General features: G+C 45.4%; 1 protein-coding gene across 1 annotated transcript in view; it reads left to right on the top strand.

The window, feature by feature from the left end:
• Window positions 1-24,964, top strand: part of LOC103271036 (aldehyde oxidase 2) — a 95,318-nt gene that overhangs the window by 59,689 nt on the left and 10,665 nt on the right. Inside the window, exons 24-34 of the mRNA XM_021717798.1 lie at window positions 553-639; window positions 806-997; window positions 4,510-4,737; window positions 9,421-9,516; window positions 13,379-13,507; window positions 16,108-16,182; window positions 17,044-17,096; window positions 19,176-19,290; window positions 21,273-21,338; window positions 21,436-21,624; window positions 24,597-24,764. Coding sequence (XP_021573473.1) covers window positions 553-639; window positions 806-997; window positions 4,510-4,737; window positions 9,421-9,516; window positions 13,379-13,507; window positions 16,108-16,182; window positions 17,044-17,096; window positions 19,176-19,290; window positions 21,273-21,338; window positions 21,436-21,624; window positions 24,597-24,764 — 1,398 coding nt within the window. The remainder of the gene's footprint in view (window positions 1-552; window positions 640-805; window positions 998-4,509; window positions 4,738-9,420; window positions 9,517-13,378; window positions 13,508-16,107; window positions 16,183-17,043; window positions 17,097-19,175; window positions 19,291-21,272; window positions 21,339-21,435; window positions 21,625-24,596; window positions 24,765-24,964) is intronic.

Here is a 24,964-nt window from a genome sequence, read left to right on the forward strand (position 1 = left end):
CACTGCACTCCAGTCTGGGCGACCGAGTGAGACTCCAACTCAAAAACAAAAAACAAAAAAAAATAAAAAATAAAAAATAATTTTTTAAAAAGTGCATGGGCATTTTTTTAAAAAGTGCATGGGCATTATTCCAGGCCAGGCACAGTGGCTTATGCCTGTAATCCTAGCACTTTGGGAGGCCAAGGCAGGAGGATCACCTGAGCCCAGGAGTTCAAGACCAGCCCAGGCAACATAACAAAGCCTCCTTTCTACAACAATCAAAAAAGTAGCTGGACGTGATGTTGCGCACCTGCAGTCTTAGCTACTCGGGAGGCTGAGGCAGAAGGACAGCCTGAGCCCAGGAGTTCGAGGCTGCAGTGAGCCATGATTGTACCTCTGTACTCCAACGGGTGACAGAGTGAGACCCCCAACTCAAAAAATAATTATAATAATAGCAAGGTGAAGCAGGCAGAGTCTGGCTCCAGGATTCCCCTGTAGGGGAAGTGGGCTGTGGCTTTCACTTGGCACACAAGCTTTAAACATCTTAGTAAAATGTCCATCATTTGGTGACAGGTGGGATTCATGAACAACGGGCGAATCAAAGCTCTAGACGTTGAGTGCTACATTAACGGAGGCTGCACACTGGATGACTCGGAGCTGGTGCGTGTGTCAGAAAACGGCAACATCCTGCATCCCGAACGAGATGCAGAATTTCTAGATGAGTTTTTATGAAGCATGTTTTCTAGAGTGGTTTAATCCCACAAACAATCCAATTCTGTACTTGACTTTCAGAGAAAAGAGAAAAAGTGGTGTCCTTTTACTTTAGGTAACAGAATTTCTCATCCTGAAGCTGGAAAATGTATATAAGATTCGCAACCTCAGGTTCCAGGGTCGTGCATGCATGACAAATTTGCCATCCAATACAGCATTTCGAGGATTTGGTTTTCCACAAGGAGCCCTGGTGACAGAATCTTGCATCACAGCTGTGGCTGCCAAATGTGGCCTTCCACCAGAAAAGGTAATGTTGTCATCAAAGTTATATCAAGGTTGCTAAAGAATCACACACCATGGTGAACCAGGTGCCTTGACCCAAGGGAACGCACTAGAAGACCCACACAAATTAGCCCTGGTTCAGAACTCAGAAGAAATTATACCTAAAAGAACTTCCTCCTAGCTTAACCCTCCTCCAGGCTGAAGTGCTGTGGCCCAGGCAATCCTTCTGCCTCAGCCTCCTAAGTAGCTGGGACCACAGGTGCACACCACCACACCCTGCTAATTTCTTTTTCATTTTTTTGTAGAGATGAAGTCTCACTATGTTGCCCATGCTGGTCTTGAACTCCTGGGCTCCAGCAGTCCTCTTAACCTGGCCACCCAATATGCTGAAATTGCAGGCATGAGCCACAGTGCCCAGCTTCTCTTTTTTTCTTTTTTTTTTTTCTTTGTACAAAAATAATTACTCTTTAAAGTTCAAACCACATTGAAGTAATCAAAATAAAAGTGAAGAACCCTTTTCACCTCCCCCATCCTTGCTGGTCAAGGATAATCATTGTTAACAGTTCCATGTCAATTGCTCTCTTTGTCTATCTTTGGCCACACACATACATTAACATTGACATATAAACTAAACAAGTGAGTATACAGCTATTTACCAAAATAGGGCCACTACATACACATAATTCTGCAGCCTCCTTTGTCTACTCGACAATAGCTGTGGCGATCTCTCCAGGTCTACAGACTGGGCTACCTTATTCTTTTTTCACAACTAAACAGCACTCTGTAAAATGGATGTCCCATCATTTAGTTCACCACTCCACCATTGATACACATTCTGATTGTTACCCATTTGGGGTCACTAAAATGATGTAATAAACATCTTGGTACATATGTACCAAGGGTCTATCTTTGGCCTATTGTGTAAATAAATCTATAGAGTAAATTTACACCAGTGGAATGCCTTATACACTAAAACTTTTGAGAGACACTGCCCAAAAGTACCCTCCAAAAATATTTTGCACGATATACTAGAAAGTGCCCAGGATGCTAGACCAGAGAGAGGAAGCTTCCAGAAGTGAGATCACGCTGATAACCCTCCTGCACTCCTCACACAATCCAATCAGAGCCCAGTCTGCTTCCTCCATTTCTATCCTGTTTCCCTGATCTAGTCCCTCTACAGCAGCAAGGACTCCCTGCACACTGGCCCTCAAACCCCCTCCAACAGGGACCTCCAGGTTTGTGACTTGATTTGTGATTTGCTTTTTGTGGGGTTTTTGTTGCTGTTGTTATTGTTGTTGTTAGGTTCTTGGGGGGAGGAGTGTAGTCTCATGCTATCACCCGGACTGGAGCACAGGGGCATGATCACAGCTGACCACAGCCTCAGCCTCCTGGGCTAGGCGATCCTCCTGCCTCAGCCTCTCGAGTAACTGGGAATACAGGCACGTGCCACCATGTCCAGCTAATTTTTTTTTTTTAGAGAGAGACAAAGTCTCACTATGTTGCCCAGGCTGGTCTCGAAATCCTGGACTAAAGCAATCCTCTCGCCTCAGCCTCCCAAAGTGCTGGGATTCCTGTTGGAGCCACCATGCACGGCCTGTTGTGCATCCCATGTATAAGAGAACACCTAATATTGTGTACAAGGAAAACCATAGTTATCCTAAGAGAAGTCACATAAAGTGTTCCATGGGTACAAAGGAAGAAGACATCATATTGACATGGGGGGCACAGGGAATAAGAAAGAACTTTCTGGAGAAGATAGCATTTGAGATAGGCCTTGAAGAATGATAGGCACATGGTGGAAGGGTAGTCTAGGCAAGTAGAATAGCATGAACAAGGAGAGTCCATCTCTTGATGGCTCAGCTTCCCTATCTATAAAATGAGGACAAAATGAATCACCTTGTAGAGTTCCTGCAAGAATCAAATAATTTAACATTCATTAAAATATTTATTTTCAGGTCAGATGTAGTGGCTCATGCCTATAATCCCAGCACTTTGGGAGGCTGAGGCGGGAGGATTTCTTGAGATCTGAAGTTCAAGATTGACCTGGTCAACCTAGTGAGACCTTGTCTCTACAAAGTAAAATACAAATTTTAAAAATATATATATTTGTTTTTGACCAGGCACGGTGGCTCAAGCCTGTAATCCCAGCACTTTGGGGGGCTGAGACAAGAGGCTTGCCTGAGCCCAGAGGTTCAAGATCAGTCTGGGCAACTTGGTGAGACCTTGTCTCTACAATAAATCAAAAAATTAGCTGGGCGTGATAGCGCATATCTGCAGTTCCAGTTACTTGGAAATCTGAGGTGGAAGGATCACGGGAGCCCAACAGGTCCATGCTGGGATGGCCATAAGCATGTCACTGCACTCCAGCCTGGGTGACGAAGTTTGACACCAAGTCAAAAAATATATATATATATATTTTGTTTGTTTGTTTGTTTTCATAAACTGGACAGCACTATTTCAATGTTGTTGCTGATAATAATCATTCTTTTATGGTTATTTTAAGACTCCTGGACATAACTCTCCTTCTTCTTTGTCAAGTATTACAAGTTCCCAGGACATAAAACACACCTTATTCAAATAAATTTTTTTTTTTTTTTTGAGTTGGAGTCTCACTCTGTCGCCCAGACTGGAGTGCAGTGGCCGCTCCCGACCACTGCAACCTCGACTTGCTGGGCTCCGCGATCCTTCCGCCTCAGCCTTCCGAGTAGCCAGAACTACAGGCACGTGTTACCACGCCCGGCTGATTTTTTTTTTTTTTTTTTTTTTTATTGTAGAGATGAGGTCTCGCTGCCCAGGCGGGTCTTGAACCTGCGGGCTCAGGCAATCCACTCACCTCAGCCTCCCAAAGGCTCGGGATTACAGGCTGAGCCACCGAGCCCGGTGGCAAATAAATATTTTTAAAAGATTTATCCATACATCCCAAAGGCAATTGGTAGACTTGGAGGAGATCTGCTGTGATCTGCAGTGCTAGTTCTTTCTGGCAGAACAAATCTTTTGTTATGACAATAAATTCTTGCTTTAATTTACTTTCTACCAACTCTAGTTCATCGTCTGAAACACGTAGGAAAAAAAAAGAAAATCTGCCTCCCTAGACCCCTCTATCCTACGTCTTTTATGGACTAATCACTACCCACCGTCTCCTACTTCCAGTGGGGAGAGACCCTAATTGGTGCTTTGATGAAGAGATTAAGAAAAACCCTTACTATTTTTGCAAAAGCATGTGCTATGCTAAAAGAAAATAAAATTAAATTTAAAAACAGCCAGGTACAGTGGATCATGTCTATAATTCCAGCACTTTAGGAGGTCCAAATGGGAGAATTGCTTGAGCCCAGGAGTTCAAGACCAGCCTGGGCAACATAGTGAGATCTCATTTCTACAAACAAACAAAAAAATTTTTTTTTAATTTTTTAAAAGAGAAAAAAGACCCTGTCTTACCCCCACTGCAGTTAATGCTTTAGTGGAGATGCTTTTCGAATCTATTTGTCAGTCCATTGCTGTCTTACCATAACTATTTACTAGACTTCCCACTTGTTTCAGATTAGGGAGAAAAACATGTACAAAACCATTGATAAAACCATCTATAAACAAGCATTCAACCCTGAGCCCCTGATCCGATGCTGGAACGAGTGCCTGGACAAGGCTTCCTTTCACAGCAGAAGAATGCAAGTGGAAGAGTTCAATAAGAAGAATTACTGGAAGAAAAGAGGCCTTGCCATTGTCCCCATGAAGTTTTCAGTTGGCTTTGCTGCAACAAGCTATCATCAGGTAAGACTCACAACCCTCATGCCAGGTGTACTCCTGGCCTGGTCAGCTTGTGTTGGCTTTGAAAGAATGTCTTGGCCAGGCGCAGTGGCTCAAGCCTGTAATCCCAGCACTTTGGGAGGCCGAGATGAGGGGATTGCCTGAGCCTGAGGGTTCAAGACCAATCCAGGCGACTTGGCAAGACCTCATCTCTACAATAAATCAAAAAATTAGCCAGGCATGGTAGCACGTGTCTGTAGTTCCGGCTACTTGGAAGGCTGAGGCAGAAGGATCACCAGAACCTAGCGGGTCGACGCTTGGGTGGCAGTGAGCATGCCATTGCACTCCAGCCTGGGCAATGGAGTGAGACTCCAATTCAAAAAGAAAAAGAAAAGATAAAGAAAGAATGTCCCGTGTCTCTGAGCCCTGAGCATCTGAGCCCAGGAGATAGGCCCAGAACTCTCCTGAGCAGCCTCCATCTGCAAGCATTACAGTAAAAAAGAAGTCCACGCTAGAAAACAGCATTGGCAAGATGACATCTGTGGCAGCATAATTGACGAGATGGCGGGATGACCCCCTCCCCTGAGACTCCATGCTGTTCCCAGAGGAAACTGGAACCCACAAGGCTGGTGGCGCTGTGCTTTCTGAGCTCAGGGTTTTCACGGCTTGGAGATGAAGGAGCTTCTCCCACTCTAAGCCCCCAGATGCCAACAGCACTCCTTGGTGTAGAGAGGCAGAGAAGTCCAACTGTCCACTAAGTTCTGGGCAGTAAGTCCAACCATCCATGAAGTCCTGGGTTGAGAAGTCTAACCATTCACTAAGTCCTGGGCAAAGAAGTCCAATTGTTCACTAAGTCCTAGACAAAGAAGACCATCTGTTCACTAAGTCCTGGGTTGAGAAGTCCAACCATCCACTAAGTGCTGGGTTGAGAAACCCATTCATCCACTAAGTCCTGAGCAGAGAAGTCCAACTATCCACTAAGCCCTAGACAGAAAAGTCTAACTGTCCACTAAGTCCTAGACAGAAAAGTTCAACCATCCACTAAGTCCTGAGCAGAGAAAACCAACTGTGTGCTTAGTCCTTAGCAGAGAAGTCCAATCACCCACTAAGCCCTGGGCAGAGAAGTCCAATTTCAGTTTTTCACAGTCCGATCAAATAAGTTGACTGCTTCCCTCATGGCCAAAGACTAAAGTCAGTGAGCTGGGAGAAAAGGGGTTTAATTTATTCTGCAACCAGGTCATAGAGAGAACTGTCAACATCATTACCAAAAACCTTCTCAAAGCAACACAAACTCACTCCAGTATTTCCACCCCAAATTCATAGCCCGTCACCCAATTTGAGTTTGAAGCCTACATGCAGTTTCAGTATGATTCAGAATTTTTTGACCGTGAAAATCTCCTGGTCATGCTGACATTTTTCAATAACATTTTGGAATTTACAACATGTTTTTTTTTACAGTTTTCCAACAGAAGGGGCAGACAATTGCAATATTTGAAACAAAGGGAAAGTCACAACATTTAAAATGATATAGTTATAAATTGTTTTAAAATACGATTGTAGAGCCGGGTTTGGTGGCTCAGCCTGTAATCCCATGCCTTGAGAGGCCGAGGTGAGTGGATTGCCTGAGCCCGCAGGTTCGAGACCCGCCTGGGCAACTTGGCGAGACCTCATCTCTACAATAAATCAAAAAAATCAGCCGGGCGTGGTAGCGCATGCCTGTAATTCCGGCTACTCGGAAGGTTGAGGCGGAAAGATCGCCGGAGCCCAGCAGGTCGAGGCTGCGGTGGCCCAGAGCGGCCACTGCACTCCAGTCTGGGTGACAGAGTGAGACTCCAACTCAAAAATAAAATAAAATAAAATTGTAACAAACCCTTGTTTTTAGAGGCCTGACCTATAACAATCTGATGTTCTATACTCACATAGGATGGGGAGGTAGCCAATGCCCACACCAAGCTTTCAGACACTCCTGCCAGCCTTGGACCATTCTTTACCTCTCCTCACTTTTAGGTGGTCTGGCTTACTAGATAAAATTGGCCTTCCAAACCAGTCAGGCAAAGCCATGCTAGGAGAGGAGCAGGGTGGTTGCATTCCGAGGGCAGCAAAGTGGAAGGAAGGAAAAATGTGTACGTTTAAATTCAAGCGGTTTTTACGGTCAGCCCAACTCAGCTACAAAAAAAAAAAAAAAAGAAGTTTCTCATTATAAGTTTCTAAGCCAACTTCTCATCTCATCATGAGAACATCTTTAAATCAAGCAATGACCATTAAGCCTCCATTTGAATAACCTCCAGCCTCTCCCAGAGCTCTAAATTGATGCGCCTGAGAATCCCCTGGCCTGGGAGTTAGTTGAAGGGTGTCAATCCAGGTCAGCTGGTGATGCACAAAGCCAGACACCTACTCTCCAAGCTGGCTGTGAGAACACTGTCCTCAGAGGGAGTCAAAGACCCACAGGGAGCAAGTCCTATTATTAGCACCTTCATGCCTCGCCACTCCAACCCCCTCCAAGCCATCCCTGGGCTTCTGGACATCTCCAGACATGAACGGATGGAAATCTTCACTACTCCTCTTCCTCCTCCTCCTCCTCCTCCTCCTCCTGGAAGGAAAAAATACCACTTGTCCACCCATCCAGTTTATCAAACATTTGTGTAGTGTCTCTGTGATTCAGACCCACTCAAAAGTTCTTACAGGACACAAAATGGGACAAGACCAGGTACCCCATCAGCAGGACTCAGAGACCAGCCCATTCTCTCCTGTATCCTGTTTCCTGCTATAACCAAGTACCAAAAACTGGGAGGCTTAGAGCAATCCATTTTCCTCTCACAATTCTAGAGGCTAGAAGTTCAAAGTCAAGGTGCGGACAGGGCTGTCCCTCGAAGGCTCCAGGGAAGAACCTGTCTCCTTGCTCTTTCAGCTTCTGGTGGCTCCTGGTGTCCCTTAGTTTGTGGCAGCATCATCCAATTACCACCTCCATCTTCACACGGCCTTCTTCCCTGGTGTCATCACGTGACCTTCTTATAAGGACACCAGTCACTGAATTTAGGGCCCCCCTCACCTATCTCAACTAATTACATCTGCTTGAGGTCACGTTCCAAGGTTCCGGGTAGACATGCATGAGGGGTGTGGGTGGACATGATTCAACTCAGTGTTTCCTGTAAGAGGAAGTACAGAGAAGGGGCGATAGATTCTTCCCAGATGGGGATGAGACGTGTTCAGGGAGGTGTTAACAGAGACTGTGGGATGTGGGTCTGCAGGCTGACAGACATTTCAGGGGACAGGAGGAACAACAGCTGGGACCAAAGACCACCTTGTACAAGAGCATGGGTGGGAGAGGGACTGCGGGGTCAGACCCAGAGGTGGGGGTGGGGGCAGTGAGACGGGGAGCACGTGAAAGCACATCACAAAGTGCCTGCCACAGCCATGAAGACCAGGGCTGTCCACAGGCACTGGGGAGTTTGCCCTCCTCACCCACTGGCAAACCCTTGCCCCTCTGTCATTCCACCCAGTTGTCTCTTTGTGGAACCTCTCCGAACAACACAAAAGGAGTAGATCCTATCTGCCCAGGGCCTCATTTGCCACCCCCATAATGTCACTGATTGTCCTGCACTCCAGTGACTTGATCTCCAACCTGTCTCCCCACTACATAGGGGGCCACTTGATCAAAGAGCCACCTCCTGTTCCTCCTTCTGCATCTAGAGCTGAGGACAGGTGGGCACCTGCCACGGGCAAGAACTTGGAAGCGTTTAAGCCATGAATTGATTGTGAAATACTATTCAGACATCAAGAAAAAAGAAATAGCATCAGCAACTTGGATGAGACTGGAAAACATCATCCTAAATGAACCAACACAAAAACAGAAAACTAAACACGGCATGTTCTCACTTATATGTGGGAGTTAAACTAAGGATCTGCAAAGGCATAGGAAATGGTATGGTGGACACTGGAGACTCAGAAGAGGGCGTAGGGAAACGATAGAGGGACGAAAAATTACCTGTCAGGTACAGCCTGCACAGGTGGGTCCACTTAAAGCCTAGACTTTGTCACCACTATACAATACAAGCTTGTAACCAAAAGCTATTTGTACCCCCTAAAACTTTTGAAATAAAACAATAATAATAAATAGGCCAGGCACAGTGGTTCAAGCCTGTAATCCCAGCACTTTGGAAGGTCAAAGCGAAAGGGGTTCGAGACCAGCCTGGGCAACTTGTTGAGACCTGATCTCTACAGTAAATCAAAAAAATTAGCTGGATGTGCTGACATGCGCCTGTAGTTCCAGCTACTTGGAAGGCTAAGGTGGAAAGATCGTTGAGCCCAGCATGCAGAGGCTGTAGTGGTCGTGAGTGTGCCACTGCACTCCAAGCTGGGCAACAGAGTGAGCCTCCAACTCAATAATAATAATAATAATAATTAATAAGTTGAAAGACCAGTCAGTGATCTGAAGCAGGGGAATGACTTTCAAATAACTGGAACCAAGACTCACAATTCCTGAGGTGTCCAGAAGGGCCCCTACTAAAACCAGAGGAATGTTCCTTGCACCAGGTGACTGTGCACAAAACGGAAGCAAGCTTCAGAACCTCCTGGGAAAGCCTATCTGTCTGCCCCCTCTCCCACCCTGCTCCCCGAGACTGGACTTCACGGCCTTGCATCTGATGCTGAGCCTCATTCCCACACGCTGGCCTGCTCTGAGCTGGGCCTTCTGGGTTGTCTTTCTAGGCGGCTGCACTTGTTCACGTCTACACAGATGGGTCTGTGTTGGTCACTCATGGAGGCAGTGAACTGGGACAAGGCATTCACACCAAGATGCTGCAGGTAGGATGGATGAAATTAAATCATTTCGTCTCTGTGGACATTGTGAATGTGACTAAAATCTGGTACTCGTCCTTTTGGGTAGACTCAAACCCTAGGATCTTGACCAATTGGTTGAGATGCTTCTTACATGACAGATAGAAGGGCTGAGGCGGCAGGATTCCGAGCATTGCAAGAACTCCTGGGCTGGGCCCGGATTTATGGATGGCGGCAGCTGTCAGTGAAATCACCACCAAGGAGCCCCTGCACCCTGTGGTGGGAGCTCATGCAGGCCTACCAAGAGCAGGAACTTCTCAGCTTTTCTGTTTTTAATGTTTATATTTTAAACAAGATTAGGGTGTTAATGTTTTATTTTGATAAGGAAGGATGAGTATTTCATCAACCGTCATCTATAACTTTTTTTTTTTTTTTTTTTTGAGTTGGAGTCTCACTCTGTCCCCCAGGCTGGAGTGCAGTGGCACAATCACAGCTACCACAGCTTTAACCTCCTGGGCTCAGGCCATCCTTCTACCTCAGCTTCCCGAGTAGCTGGGACTACAGATGCACGCCACCATGTCCGCACACCCAGCTAATTTTTTTTTTAATTGTAGAAACAAGGCCTTGCCATGCTGCCCAGTCTGGTCTCAAATTCTTGGGCTCAGGCAATCCTCTCACCTCGGCCTCCCAAAGTGCTGGAAAAACAGGCATGAGCCACTGTGCCTGGTCTTATAATTTTTAAAGAATATTTAACACAGACCTGGCACAGTGACTCAGCCTGTAATCCCAGCACTTTGGGAGACCAAGGCAAGAGGATTGTCTGAACCCCGGGATTCAAGACTAGCATGGGCAACTCAGTGAGATCTCATCTATACAATAAATCACAAAAACTAGCTGGGTGTGGTGGCATGTGTCTGTAGTTCCACCTACTTGGAAGACTGAGGTGGGTGGATTGCCTAAACTCAGCAGGTCGAGGCTGCGGTGGCCATGAGTGTGCCACTGCACTCCAGCCTGGGCAACAAGAATGAGAACTCAGCGGGCTCGGTGGCTCAGCCAGTAATCCCGCGCCTTTGGGAAGCTGAGGTGAATGGATTGCCTGAGCCCGCGGGTTCGAGACCCGCCTGGACAGCGAGACCTCATTTCGACAATAAATCAAAAAATCAGCCGGGCGTAGTAGCGCATGCCTGTAATTCCGGCTATTCAGAAGGCTGAGGCTGAAGGATTGCTTGAGCCCAGCAAATCGAGGCTGCGGTGGCCGTGATTGTGCCACTGCACTCCAGTCTGGGCGACCGAGTGAGACTCCAACTCAAAAAAAAAAAAAGAATATTTAACACATACATAAACACAAAGTGTATAAATATAATCTGACATGAAAAAAATCATTATTATTTAAATTGAATAAATTTAACTTTATAATAAATGTATTAGATTTGGTTTTTCTAATTTTTTTTGTTTAATTAGAGATGGAAGTCTTGCTATGTTGCCCAGAGAGGTCTTGAACTCCTGGCCTCAAGTGATCCTCCTGCCTTCGCCTCTCAAAGTACTGGAATTATAGGCATGAGCCACCGCCAGACCAACAAATATATTAGATAGTTACAGTGCACATCTGTAACTTTTGACGGTCCAACCCCTTAGCTCACCTTGGATATCATACCACTCACATTCCATATGTTTCTGAAAGATTCCTCGATTTATGGACCTTTTAGCCCCATCCCCTCCTTTCTCCCACACCTGCCACAGAAACACACACAAGACCCAGTCCTGGTAGTTCATGGTTCCTGAACCCACTGACCCCAGGAAGAAGGCACATGACTGAGGCAAGGCCTTTCCTGGGACCGATATGTAGATGTTGGAGAAAGAAACCATCTTCCCCTGTGGCTGTCAGGTGCTGTGCTGCACGCCAGCAGTGGCCAGGGGCTGTTCTGTGCCATGGACGAAACCTGTCTTGCTGTTTCCTTCTGTGGCCATCAATGAAGGAAAAGCAAGTGTGAGAAGCTGAGGGAGGACCCTGATGAGGCCAGGAAGCCCCTAGATGCAGACATACCTGATACCAGATCCTTCCATCCCTCCCAGTCACATGAACCAATGAATTCATACAAATTCGTGTCTTTTCATCATGAATAAATAAAATTTGTCCCTTTTTTTCTTTTCTCTTTCTTTTATTTTTGAGTTGGAGTCTCACTCTGTCACCCAGGCTGGGGCGCAGTGGCATGCTCATGGCCTCCCCAGCGACGACCTGCTGGGCTCTGGCGATCCTTCCACCTCAGTCTTCCAAGCAGCCAGAACTACAAGCATGCACTACCATGCCCCACTGATTTTTTATTTATTGTAGAGACGAGGTCTCACCAAGTTCCCCGGGCGGGTCTCGAACCCGTGGGCTCAGGCAATCTGCTCGCCTTGGCCTCCCAAAGTGCTGGGATTACAGGCTGAGCCACTGAGCCTGGCCCCTTTTTTCCATTTTGCATATTTCTGGGGAAACTTAATACTGAATGGCATTATTTAGAAGATTGGCATCTGGGAACAGGTATGGGCATATACCCACAGACATCTTGAGAAGGTATTTTTTGCAAAAACTAAATGACAACAGCAGCCAAAATAATGCTTTTTTCTTTTCCTTTCTTCCCTCAATTTCATTTCTTTCATTTTCATTTCTTCTTGATTAAATATCTTAATTTCCACCTGTATTTGCTAGAGAGACTGGAAGAAAAAAGACAAGAGACTGGGAACAGTGGTCCATGCCTGTAATACCAGCATTTAGGGAGGCTGAGGCAAAAAAATTGCTTGAGTCCAGGAGTTCAAGACCAGTCTAGGCTACACAGCAAGATCTTGTCTCTAGCATTTAAAAAATAATTTTTAAAAAGTTTTTAAAGAACAGAAAAGAAACCAAACACAGTGGCTCATGCCTGTAGTCTCAGCTACTCAGAAGACTAAGGCAGGAAAATCACTTGAGCCCAGGTGTTTGAGACCAACCTGGGCAACATAGCAAGACTCCATTTCTAAAAAGATAAATTAATTAATTAGTTTATTTTAAAAACAGAAAAGAATGGACAGCAAATACTAGAAGAATATCAGCAAGGGAAAACAAATAGAAAAGGGGTAGGAAGCTAAATTAAGATAGGGTGAGGGCAAGAAAGAAAACAGGTCTCAGGGTCATTCAAGTTCATCTGACACTAATACCAACAGATTTCAGATGATTCGGAATCAATCCACTTAATCTCAATCTCTCGCTCTTTTTCTTCCTGCCACTACACCAAATAAGTACCTGAAAATCTCAATTTGGCCTACTTCCAACACATGTAAAACTCAGAAAAAAGGAAATCCTTGGCATTCTAAATGCACTAAACTTGAAAAGAAGAACTATTGTGGAATATTACCCCAAAAAATTCTAAAACTCAGCATGAAGCCCCACTAAAAAGTAGTTTATTTTTTGTTTTGTTTTGCTTTGTTTGAGTCAGGATCTCACTCTATCGCCCAGGCTGGAGTACAGTGGCACGGTCACGACTCACTGCAGCCTCGACCTCCTAGGCTCAGGCAATCCTTATGCCTCAGCATCCCGAGTAGTTAGGACTACAGATGCATATCACCACACTGGCTAATTTTTGATCTGTTGTAGAAACAAGATCTCGCAATGTTACCCAGGATGGTCTCGAACTCCTGGACTCAAGCAATTCTCCTGCTTTGGCCTCCCAAAGTTCTGGGATTGCAGGCATGAGCCAATGCATGTGGTCTAAAAAGTAATCTTGATGCTTGCAAAGCAGGTTATTTTAGGCTTAAAAGGATATCATGGATGTAAATTTTAAGATAATAATTTTGTATTATTAAGAAAAATAATAACTCAAATCTTCAAGAAAGCCCTTGCAGGATTCTAAAGTACTTCTTTTTCTCATAGGTGGCCAGCCGTGAATTGAAAGTACCCATGTCCTCTATACACATCAATGAAACAAGCACAGCAATGGTGCCTAATACAGTTGCCACAGCAGCGTCCGTCGGTGCAGATGTCAATGGCAGAGCCGTGCAGGTGCCTCCTCCCATCTTTCTTTCCCAAGTGTGCATTTCCCATGACTCTGGTTTCTGTAGCTGGATACAGACTTAGTGGTTGGCTTCAGCAAAGTCATCTGAGACCGGGCGCGGTGGCTCACGCCTATAATCCCAGCACTTTGGGAGGCCAAGGTGAGAGGATTGCCTGAGCCCGTGGGTTTGAGACCATCCTGGGCAGCTTGGTGAGGCCTCATCTCTACAATAAGTCAAAAAATCAGTCAGGCATGGTGGCGCGTGCCTGTAGTTCCACCTACTTGGAAAGCGGAGGCAGAAGGATCCCTGAGCCCAGCAGGTCGAGGCCGCAGTGGCAGGGAGCGTGCCACTGCCCGTCAGCCTGGGTGACAGAGTGAGACTCCAACTCAAAAAAAAAAGCAGAGAAGTCATCTGCGTCACCAATCATGGGCTTGGGATACCCAAAATGTCAGGAGAGTGTCTAAGCTGGAGTAAGCTAAACTGGGGTGACAAGTAGACCTAGAATATAGTGACTTGAGCACAACAAAAGCCCCTTTCTTGCACACGGCAGTTCAGAGGAGTGCTGGATCCTTCAATTACCCAGGTTGAGAGAGGTGCTGCCCCTCCAACATGTGGTCATCAAGGTTGTTGTGGGCAGCAGTCATCACCACAGTAAGCATAGAGGAAGGAGCCAGTGAGGAAGACTCCAGGCCACATTCCCACTCATAGCCCGTTTGCAGAACCAGTGTCAGCGGTGTCTAGCGGCAAGCGAGGCTGGGAAATACGGAGTAGTGAGAAACCGTGTGCCTAGCTACTCTGGAAGAAGGACGATTGGATTTTTTGCCTCTGCTCCCAGGAAACACAGCAAAGAGAAATGTGGACACCCAGCAAGGCAGAGCTGTGCAAACTGCCCCAGCACAGCACAAATGCGCCCTAGCAAGCAGATGGGCAGGCAGACCCCTCCAAGGAGACTGGGTACAGTTAAAGCATTGTCACCAGAGTATCCTGTGAAAGTATCAGAGCTTTTCTTTGTACCTATTTTCTAACTGATGTTTTTTAAAAGTGCTACATTTTCAGTATCTCAGAATAAAATCATGACTTCATAGTTCTTATTTCAAAGATCTGATTGCATATACTTTTTGTTTTTTGAAGTTTTTGTTTGTGTGTGTGTTTGTTTTTGTTTTGTTTTTTAATAGAGACAGGGTCTCGCATTGTTGCCCAGGCTGGCCTGGAACTCCTGGACTCAGGTGATCCTCCTGCCTTGGCATCCCAAAATGCTGGGATTATAGGCATGACCCACTTCACCCGGCATGACTGCATGTAATTTTGAAATATTATCTATTTGCCATGTTACTGTTGCAAAGCACTCATTTTTTCCATTGGGACATTGTGAGGAGGCATATTTTCCTGGACACAGTAGTGGTGCTAACAAGAGGAACCACTTTCAAGCAGTCTGAATTGTGTGGAGAGACTGCTCATGCTGTCAGAATGAACAGACTCTTTTTTGCTCAGAACGAATGTGTAAGCAACTGTAAATGCATGAGCTCCAATCTGGGATAGAATGAAACACAAGAGAGAAGTAGCTCGATGTATCTAGGAGTTTTAGCTCCAAATAAGTGTCAATCCATCTTCCAGGATATAGTTTTAGGCTTCTGTGTTAAGGGTCTTAAACTCTGTGGATCAGCCAGACTCGGTGGCTCAGCCTGTAATCCCAGCACTTTGGGAGGTCGAGGCGAATGGATTGCCTGTGAGTTTGAGACCAGCCCAGGCAACTTGGTGAGACCTCAGCTCTACAATAAAAACAAAATTTTTTAAAAATTAGCCAGGAATGGTAGCATGTACCTGTAGTTCCGGCTACTTGGAAGGCTGAGGTGGAAGGATTGCCAGAGCCCAGCAGGTCGACACTGGGGTGGCCATGTGTGTGCCACTGCACTCCAACCTGGGTGAGGGAGGGAGACTCCAGCTCAAAAAAATAAAATAAAATAAAATAAATTGTCTGTAGCCACACTACCCTGAACACACCCGATCTCATGTGGTCTCAGAAGCTAAGCTAGATTGGGTCTGGCTAGTACTTAGATGGGAGATCGCATGCTGCTGTAGACTTTATTAACAAATAATTAATTAAGCAATTATGTTCTCATTTCACACCCAAAGCCTTGGCCTTCATTACATTAGTTTAATGGTGAATGGATGAGGGATGGACAGAGTTGAATGTTTCGGACCCAGAGGAATCCTGGCATGTCATTGTTGCAGACTGAAAAGCACAAATCTGAATGAAAATAGAATGTTTATTCCATTTATTTTCACGGCTAGAAAATACAAACGAAGATAAACAAAAATTACAAATGATGTAGGGAAAAAAGAAATTAAGAACTTAAAATTCTAAGAAGGAGGATCTGAGAGTAGAAATTCAGCTGAACCCACATTTCACAGGATGAGAACCAGGAAGCAAAACCCCTCTGGTAACAGATACTCTTCCTTCTGTGTGTCTCTGTGTTCCTAATGGGGCAGGACTTCCCAATGTATAAACACTTGCTGTCCTAATCCACGCTCAGTGCATGTTCTTTTGCACAAATCCTAGCCACTGGGCTCTTCTCTAATGGGGATTCTCTTCTTTACTACTTTAAGAATGCTTGTCAGAGCCTTCTGAAACGCCTTGAGCCCATCATTAAGAAGAATCCGGAAGGTACCTGGGAAGACTGGGTAAGTGTTCCCCTGTATTTGTGACTACAAATGAGAAAACAACCCAAACCAGTGCTAAGTGTCACAGCAGTGCACAGCCACCTCAGGTAGAGATGGTTCCTCCACATGTTACAGGCTTCTTCCCCAGATGAGTAGATTTCTGCAAAAGAGCAGGATCTCCAGAGGCTGAGAAGAGTACTCCAGGGTGTACATCAGGTATGTGTGGAGACAGTGCATGGGAAACAGCAGTCTCTGGGAGGAAGAATGGATGTGTATGAAGAACACACTCTGCTTAAGAAATAAGAGGAACTGGGCATGGTGGTTCATGCCTGTAATCCCAGCACTTTGGGAGGCCAAGGCAAGAGGATTGTTTAAGCCCAAGAGTTCGAGACCAACGTGGGCAACATAGCAAGACCTCATGTTCTACAAAAAATAAAAAATAAAAAAATAGCCAGGCATGGTAATACATGCCTGTAGTGCTAGCTACTTGGGAGGCTGAGGCAGAAGGATCACCAGAACCCAGGAGGTCGAGGTCATGGTGAGCCATGACTGTGCCACTGCACTCCAACCTGGGCAATAGAGTGAGACTCCAACTTTAAAAAAAGAAGAAGAAGAGGAAGCCCCAAATACTTTGTGTACTAAGTCCCTATATCCTGTACATGCAACAGGAGACTATTTTGTGTTTGTTCACTCCAGACTTCTAAACTCAGAAGGAAGTGGTTAGCTTACCAGCCAGGGAAACATAACATCCTGGTTAGTTCTATTATTGGTAGCAAAGCACCAGCAACAGTGATGAGATGTCAGCTTTATAAAGAATCATTTCACCCTCGCCTATCAGAGGGTATATTTATTTTATTTTAACGAAGTATACCCATTCTACAGATAGAAGCTGCATTTGAACAAAGAATCGGTCTCTCGGCCACTGGATACTTCAGGTAAAAATCACAATAATGTCTTGATTTACTGAGAAAACATGAGGTAACCCAATCACTTTGGGCCTCAGTTTTTTCATTTGTGAACTAAGTTTCTATTATGTGATCACTGAAGCTACTTCTAGGTCTCAAATTCCATGATTTCACATAGACCTTTCAGTCATGCCCAAAGAAATATTAAATAACAAAAATACCCCATTAGATAAAAGGAAAAAAAACCCATTTGACTTACAATATCTCATTACATACTATGCTCTATTGTGAGTAGTAAAAAGATATTAGAAATAACTCGCAACTGGTCAGGCATGGTGGCTCACAGCTATAATCCCAGCATTTTGGGAGGCCGAAGTTGAAGGATTGCTTGAGGCCATGAGTTCAAGACCAGCCTGGGCAACATAGCAAGACGTCATTTCTACCAAAACATTTTTTTTAAATTAGCCAGGTGTGGTGGCACACGCCTGAGTCCCAGCTACTCAAGAGGCTGAGGCAGAAGCATCACTTAAGCCCAGGAGGTCGATCGAGGCTGCAGTGAGCTATGATCACACCACTGCACTCCAGCCTGGGTGACAAAGCAAGACCCCATCTATGGGGGCGGGGGGAGAAAGAGAAAGAGAAAGAAAGAGAAAAAGAACTTGCATCTCAGTTTTAGAAACCTCCTTCCTTTGCCCTAAAGCCTTTCTATTTTGAAGCTCCTTGATGCCCAGAGGTTTATGGGTGCAATGACTATCACCAGTTATCACTTCCACAGTGTCCATCCATGGGAGGCCCTTGGTAAATCATGTTAATTGAATGCAGTGCAGAGAGAAGAGCTGACTGTCAAGTTCAAGAAGCATACAGCATTAGTTTTACAATCCCATGAAACAAGGAACCTGCCTCACCCAGTGCCCTGCCCATCAGGAGTACTAAATGCAGTTGTTCAGTTACCCAAGAAGAGAGCATACCAGCCCTCGATCTCCACACATCTTCCACTATAAATTACAGCATCGGGGCTGGGTATGGTGGCTCACACCTGTAATCCCAGCACTTTGGGAAGTGGAGACAGGACTGCTTGAGTCTGGGAGTTCAAGACCAGCCTGGGTAACATAGTGAGACCCCCATCTCTAAAAAAAAATCAAAAAAATTAGACAGGCATGGTGGCGTGCACCTGTAGTCCCATTTACTTGGGAGGGTGAGGCAGAAGGATCGCTTGACACCAGGAGGTTGTGACTATAGTGAGTCATAATCATGCCACTAAACTCCAACCTGGGCAACAGAGTGAGACCCCAACTCAAAAAAGAAAGAAAAAGAGAGGGAGGGAGGGATAGATGGACAGAAGGAGGATGTAAGTTTTTTTGTTTTTTGTTTTTTTTGAGTTGGAGTCTCATTCTGTCGCCCAGACTGGAGTGCAGTGGCCGCTCCCGGCCACCGCAGCCTTGACCGCTGGGCTCCGGCGATCCTTCCGCCTCAGCCTTCCAAGTAGCCAGAATTACAGGCATGCGCTACCACACCCGGCTGATTTTTTGATTTATTGTAGAGATGAGATCTTGCTGCCCAGGCGGGTCTCGAACCCACGGGCTCAGGCAATCCACTCACCTCAGCCTCCCAAAGGTGTGGGATTACAGGCTGAGCCACCGAGCCCAGCTGAGGATATAAATTTACTTCATTGAATGACCAGTCCTTTTCACCAGCCCCGAATTACCATCAATTCCCTGTGAGTTTAGTTAGCACAATCTACGAAGTCCCTCTGGGAACACTGGTTAAAATCAGTCTAGGTTCTTAATGAGCTGGTGAGGCTAAAACTCAAATTCTAGACCCCCAAGATGCAGTCACACTGTGAGATCCAGACCCAGACAGTCTGTGGACTTCTCCCTCTTTTTGACATTCTAGCTGCAACACAAGGATGATCTCTTTAAAATGGAGGCAAATGATAACCAGCCAAGTCACAAATACAAAGTAGCCATTTAAATGAGCTTTAAAGGTGATTGAAATGAAACAAACACCAATCCAATGAAAAGGCAACATGAAACTTGGGTAATTTTCAAAATTAATTAGCATTGTTTGTACTCACCTCCCCACTCCAAGCTACGCTATTTCTTTCCTCAGGGGCTACAAGGCCTTCATGGACTGGGAGAAGGGGGAGGGAGAACCGTTTCCCTACTATGTCTATGGAGCTGCCTGTTCTGAGGTTGAAATTGACTGCCTGACAGGCGCTCACAAGGTAAGTCAAATCTTACTATCTTCTTGGCAAGTTAAAACAACAATAGCTGTGTGCTGTACAGTAAGTAGTCCCATTCCGTTATGTAATTAATACTCATACAGCAAGAACAAGATCTTTCCAGTTCCATGGGAGCATCCAGAGATCCAGCCTCACCCTGAATTTCCACTTGAAAAGACAACACAATCATCAAGAAGGAATGGCTCATGTCAAACTGAAATGTATTAAATGTTTTATTCCATTTCAGACAACAAAAATCTCTCTCCAAAGTTTTTCCCCAGAAAAAGTTTCTATTCCTAAAGTAAGGAACAATTTTCTAATCTTAAAGTCTTGTTAACTTAGTAAATAGTCTTAAGCAACATTTTGAAAGCATGTAGCAAAGTGCTAATGTTTCTCCAAAGTTAAGTGTCCCAGAGGTACTACTGACCTCTAAAGAAATAGATTTGGGGAGGAAGGGCGGGTATGAACATAATTTTTGTGTTTGCTGCGTAACTGGGCATCCAAGAAATTACCTATTAGAGACAAGGAATCATCTTTAACCCAAAGTTAATAAATTGTATCAAGGGATTAACCCATGAATATACCCCACGTACTTGTTCTGGGAACAAAGAAATTACAGAAACTTTAAGTAGACTATAGTATAACCCAGAGTATAGTAAATTGTTAAGAAGTTTATAGGATGCTCCAATAACCCATCCAAAGTCCACATAACAATTGTTCCCACGTTATCTTGAACCACCTTGCCCAAAAACAGAAATGGTCAATTTGTATAAAATAGACACAGATTGACCAGGCAAGGTGTTCATACCTGTAATCCCAACACTTTGGGAGGTTGAGGTGGGAGAATCACTTGAGGCCAGGAGTTCAAGACCAGCCTGGGCAACATAGCAAGACCCCATTCTGTTTTTTAATATAAAAATTATAAAATTATTCTTTCAAAGATTAGATTTAGCAGATAAAAATATAGGACAGGTCGCCCAGTTAAACTTTAATTTCAGATAAATAATTTTCTGGTATAACTACATTCCATGCAATATTTGGGATATGTTTACCTGTCAAATCTGCCTGGGGACATTGGTATAAACTCCTAAAGAAGCGAACCTCATGAGGGTCTCCCAGAATCTGTGGTACCAGAAAAGTTAAAATTTTGTCCTTTCTGTGCCTTCCAGCTTACATTTGCAGTTTAAGGTTCAGTCATTTCAGTATCACTTTATTCCCTAAAATAGTTTATTCCTTAAAAGAGGCAAAATTTATTTTAATTAAAGATAAGTCAGCAGGCATGATGGTTCATGCCTGTAATCCCAGCTCTTTGGGAGACAGAGATGAGAGGATTGCCTTAGTCAAGGCGTTTGAGACCAGCCAGGGTAACTTGGTGAGACCTCATCTCTACAGTTAATCAAAAATTTAGCCAGGCATGGTGGCATATGCCCGTGGTTCCAGATACTTGGAAGGCTGAGACAGAAGGATCACCTGAGCCCAGCAGGTCAACACTGGGATGGCCGTGAGTGTGCCACTGCACTCCAGCTTGGGTAACAGAGTGAGACTCCAACTCTAAAAAAAAGGGATGGAAGAAGAGAAATCAAGGCTAGGTGGCTCATGCCTGTAATCCCAGCACTTTGGGAGGCCAAAGCAGGAGGATTGCTTGAGCCCAGGAGTCAAGACCAGCCTGGGCAACATGGCAAGACCTCATCTCTACAAAAAAAATTTTTAAATCAGTCAGACATTGTGGTATTGACTGTAGTCCCAGCTACTCAAGAGTCTGAGGTGGGAGGATCGCCTGAGCCCAAGAAGTTGAGTCTACTATGAGCCATGATCATGCCAGTGCATTCTAGCCTGAGCAAAAGAGTGAGACTCTAACTCAAAAAAAAAAAAAAAAAAAATTAACCAGGAGGAGTTCTGGAATAACTGGAGATCATTTGAATAAACCTGAAGGTAATATTTTCTAGTTCAAATTTTTATGATGAGATGATCTTTATTTTGGCCAGAAAATCAGAACAGACATCGTCATGGATACAAGTTGCAGCCTAAATCCAGCCATTGACATTGGGCAGGTAAGTGCTGGCCCACATGGGGGTGTGCTTCGTCCTGCAAGATGAAGGCCTTCTGTGAAGCTGCAATATCATGAAGCTTGAAACTGTCCCCTTTCAGATTGAAGGTGCGTTTGTCCAGGGAATGGGCCTATATACCACGGAAGAGCTGAAATACTCCCCGGAAGGCATCCTGCACTCTCGGGGCCCAGATGAGTACAAGATTCCAGCCGCTGCTGACATCCCAGAGGAGTTCAATGTCTCCTTGCTGCCGTCATCACAGAATCCCCTAAGCATCTACTCATCTAAGGTGAGCACCCAACCCCACTACCTCACAGTGTGATGGGTTGGGTTGCAGGATGGTCAGGGAAAGTAGGCAGGCAAAATAATAAGTAAATATTATCTGTTGTCAGGACCGCTGTGAGATTTTGGACTTGGACATGAATCACTGAGAGAAATCTGTGAGATTTTGGACTTGGACATGAATCACTGAGAGAAATCTGAGATTCACAGATGATAAATGATTCACCCAATGGCAATTGTGGGCCAAGGGTCTTCGTAATGTCCTCTTTCACTGAAAACTCTAAAATTCTGTAAAAAGCTTTGGCTTCATGATAGACTAACACTTTCATTTAAGACCCTTGAGACTATAGCATTGACTGGGCATGGTGGCTTACACCTGTAATCCCAGCACTTTGGGAGACTGATGCAGAAGGATCTCCTAAGCTCAGGAGGTCGAGGCTGCAGTGAGCCATGATCATGCCACTGCACTCCGGCCTGGGCGACAGAGAGAAACTCTGACAAAAAACAAACAAACAAATAAACTAACAAAAAACTATAACATTACACGAGATTGAAGGCATAATGTGACTGAAATCTTAGAAAACATGGCAGCATGGACACAGCCCTGGAATGAGGCCTCAGAAACCCTGGGTTCCTGCCCTGGTCCCACTCCCTCCCTGAGATCTTGGACAAATCCCTCACCTCTGAGGGGCTCAGGGTCCTCACCACACCCAGAAATGAACTAGAGCAGTGGGTCTTACGTGGGAAGAGGGGGCGATTTTGCCAGATAACTTTTGGCGATGTCTGGAGACGGACGATCCTGGTCTCCAGGGAAAGGGTTGGGGCGGGTGCTGCCACTAGGGGCGGTAGGGGCCAGGGTTGTTGCTAAACAGCCTCCATGCACAAGGCAGCCCCACCCACCATGACAAAGAGCGATCTGGCCCAAGCTGTCAATAGCAACAACAAGCCAGGACATCAACCCTCAGTAATTGCCAAAGCAATGAAACTACAAATCAGAACAAAGGTCAGCTCTTACTTGCACTGCTGTGTGCAGATGAAGTGAATACCACCCTCAGAGGTGGTGTTAAGGTTTTCTTTAAAATCTTTTGAGGCCAGGCACGGTGGCTCAGCCTGTAATCCCAGCACTTTGGGAGACTGAGGCGAGAGGATTGCCTGAGCCTGCGGGTTCAAGACCAGCCTTGGTGAGACCTCATCTCTACAATAAATCACAAAAACTAGCCGGATGTGGTGGCATGTGTCTGTAGTTCTAGCTACATGGAAGGTTGAGGCGGAAGAATCACCTAAGCCCCGCAGGTAGAGTCTGCAGTGGCCGTGAGCGTGCTGTTGCACTCCAGCCTGGCGACAAGAGTGAGACTCTAACTCAAAAAAAAAATTTTTGAAACCAGGTGTGGTGCCACCTGCCTGCAGTCCTAGTTACTCAGGAGGCTGGAGTGAGAGGAATGCTTGAGCCCAGGAGTTTGAGACCAGCCAGGGCAACATAGCAAGACCCTGACTCTACAAAAAATCTTAAAAATAAGCCAGGTGTGGTGGTGTGCACCAGTAGTGCCAGCTACTTGGGAGGCTGGGGTGGAGGGATCGCTAGAGCCCAGGAGTTTGAAACCAGCCTGGGCAACATAGCAAGACCCTGTCTCTATAATCAATGAATCATCAATCAATCAACCTTTGGGGAAACTTCCTGCTAATAACTGCCTCCCCCTCAAAAAAAAGAGTCCAAATATATCTGCAGGAATGTCATCATTTCCAAAATGGATCCCATGTTCAGTCTGAGAACGTCCTCTGGATGTATGGTGACAAGGTCAGGGAAAACATGAAAGGAAGATCAAGTGGACCTTTGAGCTCTCACTGAACTGGAAATCACTCTGAGGGGAGGAAAAGGGCAGCTCTGAGCCCACAGAGAGAGCTTCCAACCACCAAGAGCCACAAGGCCTATGGGCCCCTCGAGCCCTGGCTGTGGCGCCCCTCACAAGCAGAATGTCAAAAGAGTCGCGGATGGCAGTTACCCCAGGGAGTGTCCTATGCAATGATAATGGGGAACTACTGGGTGCTGTGCTGTGCTGTGCTGTGCTAGGTGCTTCTGTGCCTCCTGATGCTCACAACACCTATGAGGTAGGTGCCATCACCCACATTTTCCTGACCAAGGAGCAGAGGCAGGGAGAGATGACGTCACTCACGCAGAGGAGCCCTGGGAGTCAGGGCCAGGATCCAGACTTGCTTTTTCTAGTCAAGTGTTGCAAATGGGAGGCCCACTGGCTAAGTCTAACCTGAAGATGTATTCTCTTTGGCCTGCATGGTGTTTTTAAGAGCCAGGGAATTTTACATTAAAATATAAATATCTAAATTATCTTGAAAAATAGGATGATCTGGTAATGTTGGCTGCATTCCTGGAAGGCAACAATGAACTAGACCCAAAGAACAGCTACTCCTTTTAGATAGGACACAGGGATACCTCTACTTTGCCATACTCCCCACTACTCCTTACTGTCCTTCATCCATCTACATCACTCATTTACAATGCCTGCCTGTCCCTTACAAATGATGAGTTTGCAACCTTTCCTCTGGTGTCAAAGTCTCCTTCTTTCTAGAACACCCTGCCTCTCTAGCCCTGGAGTCATAATGAGGTTATTCTCTGCTGATGAAGTTGTCCAGCTCAACCCATTAAATGTTCTTTACTTAGTTCAGAACTACACAAAGACTGACATGCACACACACACACACATCCTTTTCTATGGAATCAAAATTTAACCCAGACAGCATTAAAAATCAGGGAAGTTCAGAATATATGGACATTTCTAAGAGTACTCAAGCATCATTCCATCAGTAAGTCAGTCAACAAACATTTATTGACAACCTTTTATGTGCAAGACACTCTGCTGAGGCAGGGGGTGGTGGGGAGATGATGGTAGACAAGTTCTGGCCCATGCTGTCTATTGACTTGTTGGCTAATGGAGAAGTTTCTGAAACAAATGTGCCTTCTTCCAGGGCCTGGGAGAGTCTGGGATGTTCCTGGGGTCGTCTGTGTTCTTTGCCATTGCTGATGCTGTGGCCTCAGTACACAGAGAAAGAGACACAGGCGAGGACTTCACGGTGCACAGCCCTGCCACACCAGAACGGGTCCGAATGGCCTGTGCAGATCGCTTCACAGAAATGGTATGGAATCATTATTCATTTTTCCACAGTTGTTTTTTCTATTTCCTGTTTCTTAGACCTCTTGGGTAAGTTTATAACCAAAACTATATCTAGCTAATCAAATTATAAAATGGTAAAAACAAATCACATGGCCAGGCTCAGTGGCTCAGCCTATAATCCCAGCACTTTGGAAGGCCAAGGCAAGTGGATTGCCTGAGCCC

This window comes from Carlito syrichta, unplaced genomic scaffold (assembly GCF_000164805.1).
Source record: "Carlito syrichta isolate Samal-C Ts95f unplaced genomic scaffold, Tarsius_syrichta-2.0.1 Scaffold311129, whole genome shotgun sequence".
Lineage (NCBI taxonomy): Eukaryota > Metazoa > Chordata > Mammalia > Primates > Tarsiidae > Carlito > Carlito syrichta.